Source organism: Eubalaena glacialis, chromosome 14, assembly GCF_028564815.1.
Source record: "Eubalaena glacialis isolate mEubGla1 chromosome 14, mEubGla1.1.hap2.+ XY, whole genome shotgun sequence".
Lineage (NCBI taxonomy): Eukaryota > Metazoa > Chordata > Mammalia > Artiodactyla > Balaenidae > Eubalaena > Eubalaena glacialis.
Genome location: NC_083729.1, coordinates 85,364,581 through 85,382,857, shown reverse-complemented (window position 1 = coordinate 85,382,857; position 18,277 = coordinate 85,364,581). Strand labels below are relative to the sequence as shown.

The 18,277-nt window shown below is 35.9% G+C and overlaps 1 protein-coding gene across 1 annotated transcript in view; it reads left to right on the top strand.

Annotated features, from left to right (window-relative positions):
• TMEM131 (transmembrane protein 131) overlaps positions 1-18,277 on the top strand; it is a 190,675-nt gene that overhangs the window by 83,593 nt on the left and 88,805 nt on the right. Inside the window, exon 5 of the mRNA XM_061210791.1 lies at positions 9,362-9,485. Coding sequence (XP_061066774.1) covers positions 9,362-9,485 — 124 coding nt within the window. The remainder of the gene's footprint in view (positions 1-9,361; positions 9,486-18,277) is intronic.

The window sequence follows — 18,277 nt, the reverse complement described above, 5'->3', positions numbered from 1 at the left end:
GATGAGCTCTCAGGGGAATATGTCTTGGTTTAAGCCTTAGAGGCACCAGAAGACATTGAACCTCAGCAACAACAAAACTTCATGTCAGCATTATAAAGAAATTCTCAGATGGTGTGTAAGATAAAAAGCAGCACAACCCATTTTCAAAACCTTAAAAATGTGTTAAAATGTTTACAAAAGACAGTGAAGAGTTCTTATTTATATAGTTTGTGGACCTTATGCATATGAACGTGACTTTTTTGGGTAGTATGGAAAGAAGGTATTGTTATCCCATTCTAGAAAAGACAGAATGTTTAAAACAACTCAAGATTCAACTGTAGATGAAGCTGCAGAAGAAATGAATAAAGTGGTGCTGAGTTACATTTGATGTTGATTTAGGTGATGATACAGAATATGAGAATCAAGTGAAATAATGTGACTGTGTTAAAAGTCAGGTTGAGTGCATGTACTTCTGCCCAACTTTAGACTTTGAGGGTTTTACCGCCAAAAGAAGAAGTCCTAATAAGGAAGTTAGACAAACCTCTAAGGAAACAGACTAAAACTTCTGCTTGGACAATAAAATGAGCTTTGAGTTTATTTATCATAATGTTTAATTATAACACTTCCACCCTAAATTCTCTACTATTCTATTTAGATAAAATTTGTTAAAGTACTTTTCAAATTGAATTATTGAGGGATCATATCACAACATATGGGGCTTACTGTCTTGACTAAACAGGATTCAGCATTGATGGTTATATAAGAATCACCTGTAAAGATAAGGTAGCATTGTTACAGTGGTGGCTCAAATGTAGGTCCTCGGCAAATACCTTTTGATTCATTGACCTCAAGTAAACAACTCACATAGCAAAGCCATCTTGACTGATGTGGTCACTCTAAAGCAAAAGGAAAAATAAAAGACTCTGAATGCTTTATTTCACTTTTATATGATGATGCTTAACAATTATAGGGCAGTGTTACTTTCCAGAGTATTTTCATTACTTTACCACATTATTTTCACCTTTTTTCTTTTTTATGAAATATAATATACAGACAGAAATGAATAAGACATATATATAGTTTTGTATCTGCCACCCAGTTAGAAATTATTCTTACGTAATTTTAACGTATGTAATTATATTTTAACATATAAATAATATTGTGATATAGCTCATTCTGGTTTTTTTCCCAACTTTGAGATATAACTGATATATAACATTGTAAGTTTAAGGTATATAGCACGTTGATTTGACTTACACTGCAGAATGATTACCACCATGGCGTTAGCTAACACCTGCGTCACATCACATAATTACCAGTTCTTTTTTGTGGTGAGAACATTTAAGATCTTAGCAACTTTCAAGCGTATAGTACAGTATTATTAACTATAATCACTATGCTGTACATTAGATCCCCAGAACTTATTCATCTTCTAACTGGAAATGTGTACTCTTGGACCAGCATCTCTCCTTTACCCCCACCCCCTAGTCCCTGGTAAATACCATTCTAGTCTTTGTTTCTATGAGTTCGGCTTTTTTAGATTCCACATATAAGGGATATCATACAGATTTGTCTTTCTCTGACTTACTTCACTTAGCATAATGCCCTGAAGTCCATCCGTGTTGTTACAAATGGCAGGGTTTCCTTTTTTCTCATGGCTGAATAATGTTCCATCGTGTATATATACACCACAGCTTCCTTATGCATTCATCCATCGATGGACACTCAAGTTGTTTCCATATCTTGACCATTGTGAACAATGCTGCGGTAAACCTGAGAGTGCCATGTATCTCTTCGATACCCTGTTTTCATTCCTTCAGATATGGGAAGAAGAGGGGGTTGCTGGATCATAAGGTAGTTCTGTTTTTAATTTTTTGGGGAACTTCCATACTGTTTTCCATAGTGGCTGCATAGCTCATTCTATTTCTTACCTTGTTAAAGGTCTGTTTTTGTTAGAATATTTCTCTGCTCTCTTATTTCTAACCACAGCAGTAAAATAGTGAGTACTTACTCTACCGTTAACTCCCCCTTTGATGGCTACACATATTGCCTCTCCTGCCTTACCACCACAGACAGCCCTGCAGTGAAATCCTCTTACAGGGTCACTTACAGACCGTCATGAGAATTTCCTTGGAATATAAGCCCAGAGTGGAATGCATAGGTTACAGAGTGTGAGTATACTTCACATATCTAGGTATGGCCTGATTGCTCTTGTGAATGGCCATTCCTCTCTGTACTCCTCCGAGCAGTCCACTAGCATTCCTGTATTGCCATGTCCCCTGTATTCGCACTTAACGTTAGCCAACTTTCTAATTTTGCTAGTTAAATAGGGATAACATGATGCGTTGTTAATTTTGCATTTCTCTGATCACTAGTAAGTTCAAATATCCATCTCTGTATGCTTATTGGCCTTTTGAGTTTCCTCTTCCTATAAATTGCCTGTTCATATCCTTTGACCATTTTTCTTTTGGGGTTCTTAGTAATTAGAAATTCCTCTTATAGTCTAAAAATAACCTTAAAGTCTAAAAAGATATTTAGACATTGCAAATATCTTTTCCCAGCTTGTCATGTGTCTGTTAAATTTTCCCATCTGGTATTTTGTTGAACAGAAAGTCTTAATATTTTCCCCAACTTCTGAAAAATTTAAAAGTACAGAGAAGCTGGAAGAATAATATGGTGAACACCTACATAACAGTTACCCAGATTCACCAAGAGTTAACCTTTTCTTTCTGTCTCTTTTTCTTTCTACACACACAAAAACTCCACTTTTTTTCCCGGAAGTAAATGTATACATCATATTTCACCCCTAAGTTCTTCCGTGTGTGCATCCTAAGGGACTGCTCCTACGTAGCCACAATTCCATTATCACACCCAAAGAATCTAATATTGATACAGTAACATTATCTAATATATAGTTTACATTCAAATTTCCCTAATTGCCCAAAGCAATATAGTCTCCCATCCTCTAACCAGGTTTAAATTAAGGATGACACATTGCATTTGGTTGATAGGTGTCTTTAATCTAGAACAGTTTCCTACCTTTTTTCTTTTTTTTTATTCATAAGATTGAAATTTTTGTAGTCCAGGTCAGTTGACTTATAGAATAGCCCACAAACTGGATTTGCCTGATTATATCCTAATGATTAGATTTCAGGCTAAACATTTTTGTCAAGAACATTACATAGATAATGTTGTATTATGTTATATCAGGGTAATGTAATGCCCATATTTCTAATTATTGTTGATGCTGAGTTTGAGCACTCATTGGTGTACTATCTGCCAGATCCTGTAAATTGTAAAGATGGCTTTTCCTCTTTGTAATTAATAAATAATCTGTAGTGTTGCTATCCTGTTCTCCATCAATCTTTCATCTAATAGTTTACCTCATCAGTACCCATAGACTCTTACCTGAATCAGTCATTACATCGATAGTTGCAAAATGGTGATTCCTTTTTTCCCCTTCAAATTCTATCATTGTTTTTTTTCATTTAGGAATCAAGATTCTTCTGTAAAGAAGTATTCCCCTCTTTTCTTTGATCATCACTATAGACCAAGGGTTAGCAAATTATGGCCCTTGACACCTGTTTTTATATATAAAGTTTTACTGGAACATAACCATACCCATTCATTTACGTTTGTCTATGGCTGCTTTTTGCACAACAGTGGCAGACTGGGTAGTTGTGACAGAGATTGCATGTTCTGTAAAGCCTGAAATATTTACCGTCTGGCCCATTACAGAAAAAGGTTGTTGATCTCTGCTATAGACTCATGCGTTTTGTTTTTTAATCAGTGTGTTATAACCCTTTACTTTCACTGTTCTTTTTGCTCCAGATTTTACAGATTTTGCCAGTGGGAGCCTCTTTAAGCTGATTCCTTTTTCTTTTTTTGATACGTCCTATTATCTTTGAACACTTCTTTGCTTTCTGATACAACAAACGTTCCAGACTTTCTTATGTTTTCTTTGTCCAAGACCTGGAATTAGCCAAAACTAAAGAAGTCCTGGTTTCTTCAGTGGGAAATGACATTTAGAAACCCAGATCTGGGCACTGAATGCGCTCATTGCCCCTATATGTCATTGCTTCTGTGCTCATGTGGACCGATCTCTGGAGGAATATATACATGTATATATACATATGCATTATGTATGTATATATTGATATGTATACATGCATAAATCATGGCCCATACTGATAAGTCCAATTCATATTTTCCCAATTCAAATCCAGCCTCACAGAGTTCTTTCTCATCTTTCCCCATTTTGTATCAGCATCTCTCTTTTCCCCAAAGTGTTTGGTAGAATAGTCCCTTTAAATATTTGGTAGACTTTGCCAGTCAAGTCCTTATGGACTGGAGTTTTCTTTGTGGAGAAATTTTAAATTGCAGATTTAATTTCTTCAGTAGTTTTATTTTCTGTAATGCTTACATATTTTTTTCTTAAATTTGTCAGTTTTGGCAAGCTCTGTTTTTCTAGGAGTACGGCAATTTCAGGATTTTCAAATTTGCTATCATAAAGTTAATATAATTTTATGATTGTTTTACTGTTTATAGCATCTGTAGTGATGTCTTCTTCATCACTGCTGGTATTGATATTTTATGCCTCCTCTTTTTTCTTTATTCATCTTGCCAAGTAGTTAACAATTTATTAGTCCCCCCTGCCAAAATGGGAATTTTTGACTTCATAAATCATCTCTATTTTATGTTTTACTTCATTGATTTCCACTCTTATTTGTATTATTTCTTTCCTTGTACTTTCTTATTTTAATTTGCTATTCTTTTTCTAATGACATGGATGCTTAGCTCATTAATTTTCAGGCTGTCTTCTTTTCAAATATGTACATTTAGATTTATGAATTTTCGTTTAAGCACAACTTGAACTGTATTCCACAAGTTTTTAATGAGTTAATCTCTTCATTTTGATTCAGCTCCAGATAGTTCTTAATTTTTATTCAGATTTCATCTTTGATCCGTGAGTTGTTTACACATGTTGGTTTATTTACATATTTATAGAGAATCCGTTTATCTGTTTGTTATTGATTTCTAGTTTAATTGGGCCAGGACTAGAAAATTCTGCATATAAAAGGGTTCTGAACAAAGAAGAGATAGAACAAATAGAAAATAACTAGCAAGATGGTAGACTTTAACCATAAAAATAATTACATTTAATATAAATAGTCTAAACACACCAATTAAGAAACCAAGATTGTCACATTAAAAAAGCAAGACACAACTAACAACAGAAACCCAAAATATAGGAAGCAACACTAACAGAACTAAAGGGAAAAAACAGACAGTTCAATAGTAATAGTTGGAGATTTAGGTACCCCACTTGTGATAATGGTGTTTGGAAAGGAAGAATTAAACCATCTCTATTTTCAGATGTTATACTCTTGTACATAGGACATCCTAAGCAATCCACTTTTTAAAAAAAATAGAACTAATAAGTGAGTTCAGCAAGGTTACAGGATATTAGATGAATATACAAAAATATTTGTTCTATACACTAGCAATGGACAATCAAAATTATGAAGACAATTCCATTTACAATGGCATCAAAATACTTATATACAAATTTTTAAAAAGTAGTGCTGTATACTAAAAATGCCAAACCATTGTCAAAAGAAATTAAAGAACTAAGTAAATAGAAACCATCCCATATTCATAAATCAGAAGACACAAATGAGAATGGCAATACTCCCTAAATTGATCTGTGGATTCAACACAATCCCCATCAAAACCACAACTGACTTTTTTACAGAAATTGGCAAGCTGGTGTTAAAATTCACATGGAAATAAGAAGGATCCAGAATAGCCAAACAATTTTTTAAAAGGAGACCAATGTTGGAAGACTAACAGCTCCCAGTGTCAGAAACCCTCTAAAGAGCTTTACTAGTCAAGACCCTGTAATTACTGCCATATAGATAAATGGGAAAGAGTTTAGATTCCAGAAATAGAACTTTACATTTATTGTAAATTGATTTTGACAAGGGTGCCAGGACAATTAAATGAAGAAAGAATAATCTTTGCAACAAATGGTGCTAAGACAACTGGCAAAAGAATTAAGTTGGATCCCCTACCTGACACCATACACAGAAATTAATTCAAAGTGTATCATAGAGCTAAATGTAAATGTAACAAAGCTAAACTATAAAATCTTAGAGGAAAACATTGTAATGTATCTCCATTATGCAATGGTTTGTACAATATTTTCTTAGATATAGCTCCAGAAGCACAAGTGACAAAAGATAAAATATACATATTGGATTACATAAAAATTAAAAACTTTTGTGCTGCAAATGATACCATCAAAAAAGTGAAAAGATAGCCACAGAATGGGAGAAAATATTTGCAAGTATCTCCTAAGAGGCTTATAGCCATAATGTATAAAAAACTCTTGCAACTCCTTAAATTTTGCTGTGTGCTTATTAAGTACAGGGTTTCCTTATCTCTCCTTGTTGACATTTCATAAACCTTTCAATCAAGAATTATTTCATCTTTTTTTAAAATTTTGGGTTTTGCCCATTGTTTTTGTCCATATTCTTCAAGTATTCCTACACTCCATTTTCCACATATTACCACTTCTAGTTATGTTCTACATATCTGTTTTTCTTTTGTTTTTTATAGCTCTATCTTTTAAAATATTCTAAATATATATTCTTTCTTACTGAATTTGGAACTAAATTGTCAGTCTGATCTTCCATCTCACAAATAGATTTTTATCTACCTATCCCATCCGTTATCTTTATACATTATGTTTTCTGCTGATATTTTCTCTTGTTTTCTATAGGCTTTCTTCATTTTACTAGTATCTTGCCATTTCTCCTTAAGCATATTCCATTATGTTTATTTTTAATTCTTGGTTTAACTTTTGCAGCTTCAGGTATGCATTATTCAGCCTTTACTAGGTTATGCCGTGATCAAAAACGACCCAGTGGGATTTAGACTGGAAGAGCACTCCTATCTATGAAATGCCATTTACTTGGCAGAAGAAACAGAGTACAAGAAAACTCTTAAAACTTAATGATATATGTCACTTTTGCTCACATTTCATTGGCCTAATGTTAATGAAGTGGAGAGATATAAGCCTCTCACCAGTTCAGTCAGCAAATTGGGAACAACATTGTGGTCTATCACAACACTGTATATGTTTTCAACTTGATTGTACTACTCCTCACAGATCATGTTATTTTGATGTGTGAACTTCTGAGTTGCTGTCTTATAATGCATATTGAGGAAGAGCAGAAGACCAAGCCTTGCTCTTTGTCTCTTCTTGTGAATTTAAGAAGGGAGATGATCCCCAAGGTGGAGAGGTCCAGTTACATACACACATTCACATAAAAACTATTGATTGTCCTATGTTCCCACCACTCTATCTGACAGTGCTTAGGCAGAAGTGTCTGGAAGAGGTATCTTCCTAAATTGTAATCTAGCAACTTTAGGGCTTTGGAGGACCAGAGAGAGGAGTGTAGAGGCTGGTGTGCTCAAGTGTAGCTGATCATCAGCTTCTTGCCCCAGTGAGCCTTTCTGCCATCTGGGTTGAAGGGGGAGGCTTTGATTGTACCAAGGCAAGCAGGGAAGGGACTGGAGAAGAGGAGAGTTACTCCTGGCTTCTCGTTGTCGGCCTGGGCTGCTCTGGGTCCCTCACTTTTCCCCACCTGCCAGTTCAGGCAGCCTTCTGTTCCCCCAAGGGTTTCTTCCTGTTTTTGGTTAATCCTCGGAATCAGGGATTAACTTCTAATGTTTTCCAGCGTTGTTGTTTGTATATGCAGCTGTTCGGGGGTGTCAGGGAGAACCCGTAACATATACTAACCAATTCACCATTTTAAAAGGAACCCAAAGCCCCTGGTTTGTTTTTTTTTAAACTAGTGAAAGTTATCAACTGTTCACTGTTTTATCAGTTTTCCAACATCATAAGTTACAAGTGATAAACTGAACTGAGGAAAAGGCAGGGGCAAAAATTCCTGAAGGACAAAAGCATGGTGGACAGTTGAACCACATATAAAATGTAATTCTGGCGCTGCATCTTCAGCTACTTAGAATTTGAGGTTTATACAGATGAAATAAAATTTCAGAAAACATAGGCCAAAATGATTGTACAAGAAGAGGACCTTGTGACAGAAGTTGTAATTGAATTAGAACATGAGGGTTTGGATTCACATAGAGGATAGGGAAGAAAACACAGAGCAAAGACATTGGTAAAGGCGTGGGGGTCATGCACATGGAACCAGCCTGACTCAGGTGGAAACATAGGAAATCACATGTGTAGGCTGATTGATTCCAGATTAGGGGGGCTGATAACCACTTCGTAACAGCGGGTGGTATTACAGAAAGAAAGAAAGGGATCTGACCATTTTGTTCCCTGCCTGCTTCCTCACTAGATTGTCACCACTGAGGTCATGGGCGGGGGCAGGGGCGGGCAAGCTGCCCTGTGCACGCTGTCACCAGGTGCCTGGTTCTGTGCTAGACCATACGAGGAATACACAGTGCGCATACAACGTAAACTTCGTCCTTAAGGTACTGATAATCTCGTTGAGGAAATAAGACAGGCGCCAATTAAATAACTAGAGAGAACTCTGAAAAAATGTAATTTATATGCAGAATTCTCTTAAGCTGTCAAGCTAGGAAGCCTGTGCAAATACGATTAGCAACGTAAGTACTTAATGGACTACATACTGAGGAGGTTTCACTTTTAAGGCAAACTATAATGTGGATGCCTTGGGGAACATTAAAATGAATCTGTGGATATCAGACCTCGAGTGTGTGCTTTATACAGTTCCTTTGAGAGGGTTAGAGCAGGAACTAGAGCCAGATGGCCTGGATTCAGAGTGAGGTTCCAAGTATGACTTTAGGCAAGTTAATTAAGCTTTCTGTGCCTCGGTGTCCTCATCTATGAAATGAGTATAACAACAGCCCCTAACTCATAAGGCAGGTCTGCTCACAGAACGTTGCCACTAAACTTCTTCTAAATTGAAGAGCATCTGTCAGTGGAATTTGGGGAGAGGAGGATAAGATTCAGAATTAGTAGAGAAGCAGGCGGTAGGTGGTATTACAGAAAGTAATAAAGGGATCTGACCGTTTTATTCCCTGCCTGCTTCCTCACTAGATGTAAGCTTTATCCGGTTGGAGACTTGCCTCCTTACATCCCAGTACCTGGCTCAGTGTGTGACATACTGTTGGCACTCAATAGTTTTATTTGCTGAATAGCTAATGCATGCATTTTATGTGTAATTTTAGATATAAACTAATTTAATATATAATTTCATATGTTTGGGTATGTATTTGTCTAAATAATTTTGATGTTTAATTTTTTAACAACTAGAGGTTACCTCTAAAACTAGAAATTGTCTTTGAAGTATTTGTAACAGTTTTCTTTTTGTTTTTACAGACCAGTTGGAATGCCAAAAATGGAAAAAGTTTACTTACATAATCCTAGTTCTGAAGAAACTATTACTTTAGTATCAATATCTGCTACAACATCACATTTTCATGCATCATTTTTTCAGAATAGGGTAAGCATCTCTGCTGTATTTGATTTCTCTTGAGTTTGAAATTGAAATGTCTAGGTTTTTTAGTGTATAATTTTACTTTGCTATAATTAAAATCTGGTTTGAATGTTTCACATTTATTCTGGACTTTAGTTTGCCCCATTTCCTGAGAATTATCACTTCTACTCTTCAACACACATTGTTTTTCTCAACATGAAACAGCCTAACAAATCAACTTTGAAACTTAAGCACTTTGAAAAATGTAGCATTCATATATTCAGTTGGTTTTCTTGTCCTTCCTAATAATAGGTAATTCCTCAGCGTTGTGTTAGTTTTCTATTGCTGTGTAATAAGTCACCACAAACACCCACTTATTAGCACATGGTTCTGTAAGTCACAAGTCCAGTGGGTCCTTTGCTCTGAGTATCTTAAGGCTGTAACTAAGATGTGAGCTGGGCTGAGTCCTTGACTGGAGACTCAGGGGAAATCCACTCCCAGACTCATTCAAGTTGTCGGCAGAATTCAGTTCCTTGTGGTTGTAGAACTGAGGTCCCCGTTTCATTGCTGGCTGTTGGCCAGAGACCTCTCTCAGTTCCCTGAGGTACCCACACTCCTTGTCACCATCTTCAAGCCAGCACTGGTGCGTCACATCTCCCTCATGCTTCAGAAATCTGACCTCCTCTCCTACCACCAGTGGAGAAAACTCTGCTTTAATCATGTCATTGGGTCAGCATCACCTGGGTAGTCTCCTTTTTGATTAACTCACAGTCAGCTGACTAATAATCTCATTACATCTGCAAAATCCCTTTTATCAAGTAGTGCAGATCACAAGTGTGGTATCCTTCATATTCACAGTCACAGAAATTAGGGCAGGAAATTTGAGGGCCTGTTTAGGGTTCTTCCTACACAGGTGTCCTCTAAAATTTTACTTATAATCATTTTTGTAGATAGTATGCAAACTTGTTACTATAAAAAAAAACTTTTATCTGGCAAAAAAAAAAGATCTTAATAAATTTTGGATTTGAGAGAAGGCATTAAGCTTTAATATATAGGCTTCCAAAATAATTAGCTAAATAGCAAATGTCAGAGGGAAGTAAATGAATGGAGCCTGATTTCCTCTTCCGAGGGTTTTCACTGACTGCTTTGAAGAGATATGACTAAATAACTAATTTTTAGCATATAAGTTTATATCAATTATTTCGATTTTTACATTTCTCCTTTCTAAAGTCCTGGCTTCATCGTACGTTGTCATGAAGTAGCAACTTCTAGGGTAAATAATGGCATATAATTTTGGCTTTTTTAAAATTTAAAACTATTTTGTAAACAAGGAATGGATATTCCTTGTTTATAATATCAGCATATTTTGATGATAAAGTTTTAATTTTCTTGTTGTACTCTTGGAAAGCATCCCTTTTCTAAAATATTTTCTAAAACAAGTTTCCCTTGAGTTATTATTTGTTTTACCTAAAAGATATTTCCACAATTTTTATAAATGTGCTGATGGTCTGAAACAATCAAATCCCAGTGCTAAGAGAGACCTAGTCCAGTAGCCTCATTATATGAATGAAGAGCTGAACCCCAGAGGGCTTTGCCTGTGGTCATGCAGTTAGGGACAAGAGCCAAGGTGAGGGTCTAGGTGTGCTGTTGGCCTCCCCAGGGATTTGTATCTTTTTAAGCTACAGGGTGGGTCATATACGTTACAATCTGTGTATGGAGACGCACTTAGGTATAAGTGGAGTCATCCAGCTTTCAGGCATTGCCAAAGTGTAGAGACATGTTGGGTTAAAAGGCAAAATAGTGAAGTGCAATGGAAACAGTTTAAAAGTAGTTCACAACTACACTACAGATTTTATTTTTACCTTGTTAACTTACTTTGCTAATTCAAGCAATGTTTTGCTGTTTCTAAACATCAAGCTTCACCCTTGGTAGAGGCCAGGGTTTTTACTTTTTTCATGTTCCTATCATAATACAAAGCAGACCAAATAAATAGCAGAGTTACAAATAGATTCTTACAGGGGCTAGCCAGGTAGACGATGCAGACCAAGTGGAATGAGGGGTGACCTGGAAGAGCACATGTCCCATCCAAAGGCACCAGCCCCCACTCGGCTCCAGCCAGTGGTGGCCACGTGGGAATGTAAGCTCATGCACAGTTCTTCTGATTTTCCAAGAAGAGTCGGAAATAGGAATTTTTATAAGATAATATCTACTGATTTTACAAATTAAAAATGAATTTGACTTTAGAAAGACAGATAGTGTGGACCAAAGAAAGCTAGTTAAAGGCCACCAATTTGACATTTCTGACCTAGGCTTTCCCAGGGACTTATTTCTACAAATGAATCTTATGCAAAGGGAAGTCTTTCTGAAAAATTCTTCAAAAGATAATCTCGATCAAGGGATCAATCTAAGAAGAAGATATAACAGTTGTAAATGTTTATGCACCCAACATAGGAGCACCTCAATACATAAGGCAAATGTTAACAGCCATAAAAGGGGAAATCGACAGTAACACAATCATAGTAGGGGACTTTAACACCCCACTTTCACCAATGGAAAGACCATCCAAAATGAAAATAAATAAGGAAACACAAGCTTTAAATGATACATTAAACAGGATGGACTTAATTGATATTTATAGGACATTCCATCCAAAAACAACAGAATACACTTTCTTCTCAAGTGCTCATGGAACATTCTCCAGTATAGATCATATCTTAGGTCACAAATCAAGCCTCAGTAAATTTAAGAAAATTGAAATCGTATCAAGTATCTTTTCTGACCACAATGCTATGAGACTAGATATCAACTACAGGAAAAAATCTGTAAAAAATACAAACACATGGAGGCTAAACAATACGTTACTAAATAACCAAGAGATCACTGAAGAAATCAAAGAGGAAATCAAAAAATACCTAGAAACAAATGACAATGAAAACACAAAGGCCCAAAACCTATGGGATGCTGCAAAAGCAATCCTACAAGGGAAGTTTAGAGCAATACAATCCTACCTCAAGAAACAAGGAACATCTCAAATAAACAACCTAACCTTACACCTAAAGCAATTAGAGAAAGAAGAACAAAAACACCCCGAAGTTAGCAGAAGGAAAGAAATCATAAAGATCAGATCAGAAATAAATGAAAAAGAAATGAAGGAAACAATAGCAAAGATCAATAAAACTAAAAGATGGTTCTTTGAGAAGGTAAACAAAATTGATAAACCATTAGCCAGACTCATCAAGAAAAAAAGGGAGAAGACTCAAATCAATAGAATTAGAAATGAAAAAGGAGAAGTAACAACTGACACTGCAGAAATACAAAGGATCATGAGAGATTACTACAAGCAACTATATGCCAATAAAATGGACAACCTGGAAGAAATGGACAAATTCTTAGAAATGCACAACCTTCCGAGACTGAACCAGGAAGAAATAGAAAATACAGACAGACCAATCACAAGCACTGAAATTGAAACTGTGATTAAAAATCTTCCAACAAACAAAAGCCAAGGACCAGATGGCTTCACAGGTGAATTCTATCAAACATTTAGAGAAGAGCTAACACCTATTCTTCTCAAGCTCTTCCAAAATATAGCAGAGGGAGGAACACTCCCAGACTCATTCTGTGAGGCCACCATCACCCTGATACCAAAACCAGGCAAAGATGTCACAGAAAAAATTAAACTACAGGCCAGTATCACTGATGAACATAGATGAAAAAATCCACAACAAAATACAGGTAAACAGAATCCAACAACACGTTAAAAGGATTATACACCATGATCAAGTGGGGTTTACCCCAGGTATGCAGGGATTCTTCAATATATGCAAATCAATCAATGTGATAAACCATATTAACAAATTGAAAGAGAAAAAATATATGATCATCTCAATAGATGCAGAAAAAGCTTTCGACAAAATTCAACACCCATTTATGATGAAAACCCTCCAGAAAGTAGGCATAGAGGGAACTTTCCTCAACATAATAAAGGCCATATATGACAAACCCACAGCCAACATCGTTCTCAATGGTGAAAAACTGAAACCATTTCCACTAAGATCAGGAACAAGACAAGGTTGCCCACTCTTACCACTATTATTCAACATAGTGTTGGAAGTTTTAGCCACAGCAGTCAGAGAAGAAAAAGAAATAAAAGGAATCCAAATTGGGAAAGAAGAAGTAAAACTGTCACTGTTTGCAGATGACATGATAGTGTACATAGAGAATCCTAAAGATGCTACCAGAAAACTACTAGAGCTAATCAGTGAATTTATAAAGTAGCAGGATACAAAATTAATGCACAGAAATTTCTGGCATTCCTATACACTAATGATGAAAAATCTGAAAGAGAAATGAAGGAAACACTCCCATTTACCATGGCAACAAAAAGAATAAAATACCTAGGAATAAACCTACCTAAGGAGGCAAAAGACCTGTATGCAGAAAAGTATAAGACACTGATGAAAGAAATCAAAGATGATACAAACAGATGGAGAGATACACCATGTTCTTGGATTGGAAGAATCAACATTATGAAAATGACTCTACTACCCAAAGCAATCTGCAGATTCAGTGCAATCCCTGTCAAGCTACCAATGGCATTTTTCACAGAACTAGAACAAAAAAATTCACAATTTGTATGGAAACACAAAAGACCCCGAATAGCCAAAGCAATCTTGAGAAAGAAAAACGGAGCTGGAGGAATCAGGCTGCCTGGCTTCAGACTATACTACAAAGCTACAGTAATCAAGACAGTATGGTACTGGCACAAAAGCAGAAATATAGATCAATGGAACAGGATAGAAAGCCCAGAGATAGGCTTCCCTGGTGGTACAGTGGTTGAGAGTCTGCCTGCCAATGCAGGGGACACGGGTTCGAGCCCTGGTCTGGGAAGACCCCACATGCTGTGGAGCAACTGGGCCCGTGAGCCATAGCTGCTGAGCCTGCGTGTCTGGAGCCTGTGCTCCGTAATAAGAGAGGCCACGATAGTGAGAGGCCCGCGCACCGCGATGAAGAGTGGCCCCCGCTTGCCGCAACTAGAGAAAGCCCTTGCACAGAAACAAAGACCCAACACAGCCAAAAATAAATAAATAAATAATTAATTAAAAAAAAAAAAAAAGAAAGCCCAGAGATAAACCCACGCACGTATGGTCACCTTATCTTTGATAAAGGAGGCAAGAGTATACAATGGAGAAAAGACAGTCTCTTCAATAAGTGGTGCTGGGAAAACTGGACAGCTACATGTAAAATTAGAACACTCCCTAACACCATACACTAAAATAAACTCAAAATGGATTAAAGACCTAAATGTAAGGCCAGACACCATAAAACTCTTAGAGGAAAACATAGGCAGAACACTCTATGACATAAATCACAGCAAGATCCTTTTTGACCCCCTCCTAGAAAAATGGAAATAAAAACAAAAATAAACAAATGGGACCTAATGAAGCTTAAAAGCTTTTGCACAGCAAAGGAAACCATAAACAAGATGAAAAGACAACCCTCAGAATGGGAGAAAATATTTGGAAACGAAGCAACTGACAAAGGATTAATCTCCAGAATATACAAGCAGCTCATGCAGCTCAATATCAATAAAACAAACAGCCCAATCCAAAAATGGGCAGAAGACCTAAATAGACATTTCTCCAAAGAAGATATATAGATTGCCAATAAACACATGAAAGGATGCTCAACATCACTGATCATTAGAGAAATGCAAATCAAAACTACAGTGAGGTATCACCTCACACCAGTCAGAATGGCCATCATCAAAAAATCTACGAACAATAAATGCTGAAGAGGGTGTGGAGAAAAGGGAAGCCTCTTGCACTGTTGGTGGGAATGTAAATTGATACAGCCACTATGGAGAACAGTATGGAGGTTCCTCAAAAAACTAAAAATAGAACTACCATACAACCCAGCAATCCCACTACTGGGCCTATACCCTGAGAAAACAATAATTCAAAAAGAATCATGTACCACAATGTTCATTGCAGCTCTATTTACAATAGCCAGGACATGGAAGCAACCTAAGTGTCCATTGACAGATGAATGGATAAAGAAGATGTGGCACATATATACAATGGAATATTACTGAGACATAAAAAGAAACGAAATTGAGTTATTTGTAGTGAGGTGGATGGACCTAGAGTCTGTCATACAGAGTGAAGTAAGTCAGAAAGAGAAAAACAAATACCATATGCTAACACTTATATATGGAATCTAAAATAAAAATGGTTCTGAAGAACCTAGGGGCAGGACAGGAATAAAGACGCAGACGTAGAGAATGGACTTGAGGACACGGGAAGGGGGAAGGGTAAGCTGGGACGAAGTGAGAGAGAGGCATGGACTTATATATACTACCAAATGTAAAATAGATAGCTAGTGGGAAGCAGCCGCATAGCACAGGGAGATCAGCTCGGTGCTTTGTGACCACCTAGAGGGGTGGGATAGGGAGGGTGGGAGGGAGACGCAAGAGGGAGGAGATATGGGGTATATGTACATGTATAGCTGATGCAGTTTGTTATAAAGCAGAAACTAACACACCATTGTAAAGCAATTATACTCCAATAAAGGTGTTAAAAAAAAAAAAAAAGATAATCTCAATGTGTATATAGTCGAAGAACAACTTAAAAGCCAGTCTGTGTTTTCCACTATCAGGAGATAGAATTAAACAGTAAAATAATCTATACCTATCAAAATCTACATTTAGGTACTCTAGATTTAGCTTTAAAAGAGATAGCCAAAATCTATGCTACCTTAAGTTTTTTTTTTTTTTTTTCTTATTCTTCTTCTTGCTTTTCATTTTTATTCCCTACAGTAAGATACTGACTCCAGAAGCTCAAGAAGTGGAGAGGAGAGATGGAATTAACTCTTGGGAGAAGAAATAACCTTATTTCCCCTCCACTTAATTTTATGCCTATCATAAGAGCCTTTGGGGAAAAATGAAAAGAGTTTCTCATGTCCAAGAGAGCAAAACCTTTCTGTATGTTTATCCTAACGCTAATTGCCTTGTCATCTTTAGAATTCCTGGTCAGATCATATTTCTTTGAGAGTAAAACATTTTCTGTAAGTCACTTAAGTTTTTGATTATTAACCAGTATCATCTCTACGTTAACTAACCAGTAGGAAATACAAAATAAAATAGTTATTATTTAAAAGGCCAAGTGTTACATAACTGTATTTTAACACATACACACATACAAATAATACCCCTTACTAAGGTTTTGATTTTAAGATCACCTGAAAATCAAGAACAAGGGTAATAAAAGGAATGTGGTTGTGTGACAATTTGTTTTTCTATATATAACTCCTGATAATTGTGGTTTATAATTATCTGTTGACTAACTATAATTGTCTAATGAATTATAATTAAAATTACATAATATTAAGACTGCAGTTTAGGCCTATTCATCTTCATGGCTATACTGCATATTGGCCATAAAATATGTAATGTATGGCTTGTGACAAAAAATACAGATTTTTTTAATACTCTATAATAGTCAAATTTTAATTACCATAGAATTGTGGAACTGGGTGCCTTATAGACATTGGTGAGCAAACAAAAAGTATTTTTTCCTTGATTCTGTAGAGCCTTTTGTTTGATTACCTTTTCAGGTACACTGAAGATTAATTAGGATAAACTTTGTTTCAATCTATGGCTAAAATGAAAATGTTTTTACCCATTTATTTCAGTATGCTTAATATAGTAAACAATCTCTTCTCATAGGTTGAAAGTCATTAATGAATATTAATAATTATTTTTTAATTATATGTAGAGACCTGGACAATTTTGTTCTATTTCTGATATCCATACATGTTAATGGGAATTGAACAAATGTGATATAGCAGTAGCAATGATATAGCAGGACAGCCTTTCCTTATTGAGTGTTCTTGGCTCCCATGTCAAATATTAGATAACCATATATGCAGAGGTTTATTTCTAGGCTGTCTATTTGTTCCACTGGTCTACATGTTTTATTTTTATGCCAGAACCATACCATTTTAATTTCTGTAGCTTTATAGTATGGTTCGAAAGCAGGAAGTTTGCTGCCTCCAGTTTTGTTGTTCTTATGATTGTTTTGTGTTTCTATACACATTTTAGGTTTGTTTTATCTCTGTTAAAAATGCCATTGGGATTTTGATAAGATTGCATTGAATCTGTAGATGAGTTTGCTTAGTATGGATATTTTAAAAATATAATTCTTCTGAGCCATGAATAAAGGATATCTTTCCATTTGTCTTTTTCAATTTCTTTTATCAGGGTCTTAACAGTTTTCATTATACAGGATCTTTTGCCTCCTTGGATAAATTTATTACTAAGTATTTTATTGTTTTTGATGCTATTGTGAGTAGAATCGTTTTTTTTTTTTTTTTTCAGATGTTTCATTGTTAGTGTATAGCAACACAACTGGTTTCTGTGTGTTGATTTTATATCCTATAACTTTACAGAATTTTTTGATTAGTTCCAACAGTTTTTTGGTTAAGTCTTCAGGATTTTCTATATATAAGATCATATCACCTGCAAATAATGATAACTTTTCCTTTCCACTTCTGATGCCTTTTATTTCTTTGTCTTGCCTTAATTGCTTTAACTTAGACCTTCCAGTACTGTGTTGAATAAGAGTGGTGAGAGTGGGCACCCTTGTCTTGTTTCTGATTTTAAAGGAAAGCTTTCAAATTTTTATCATTGAGTGTGATGTTAGCTTTGTGTGTTTGTATATGGTCTTTATTATGTTGAGGTGTGCTCCATCTATACCCAATCAGTTGAAGGTTTTTATCATGAAAAGATGCTGTATTTTGTCAAATCCTTTTTTATTGTG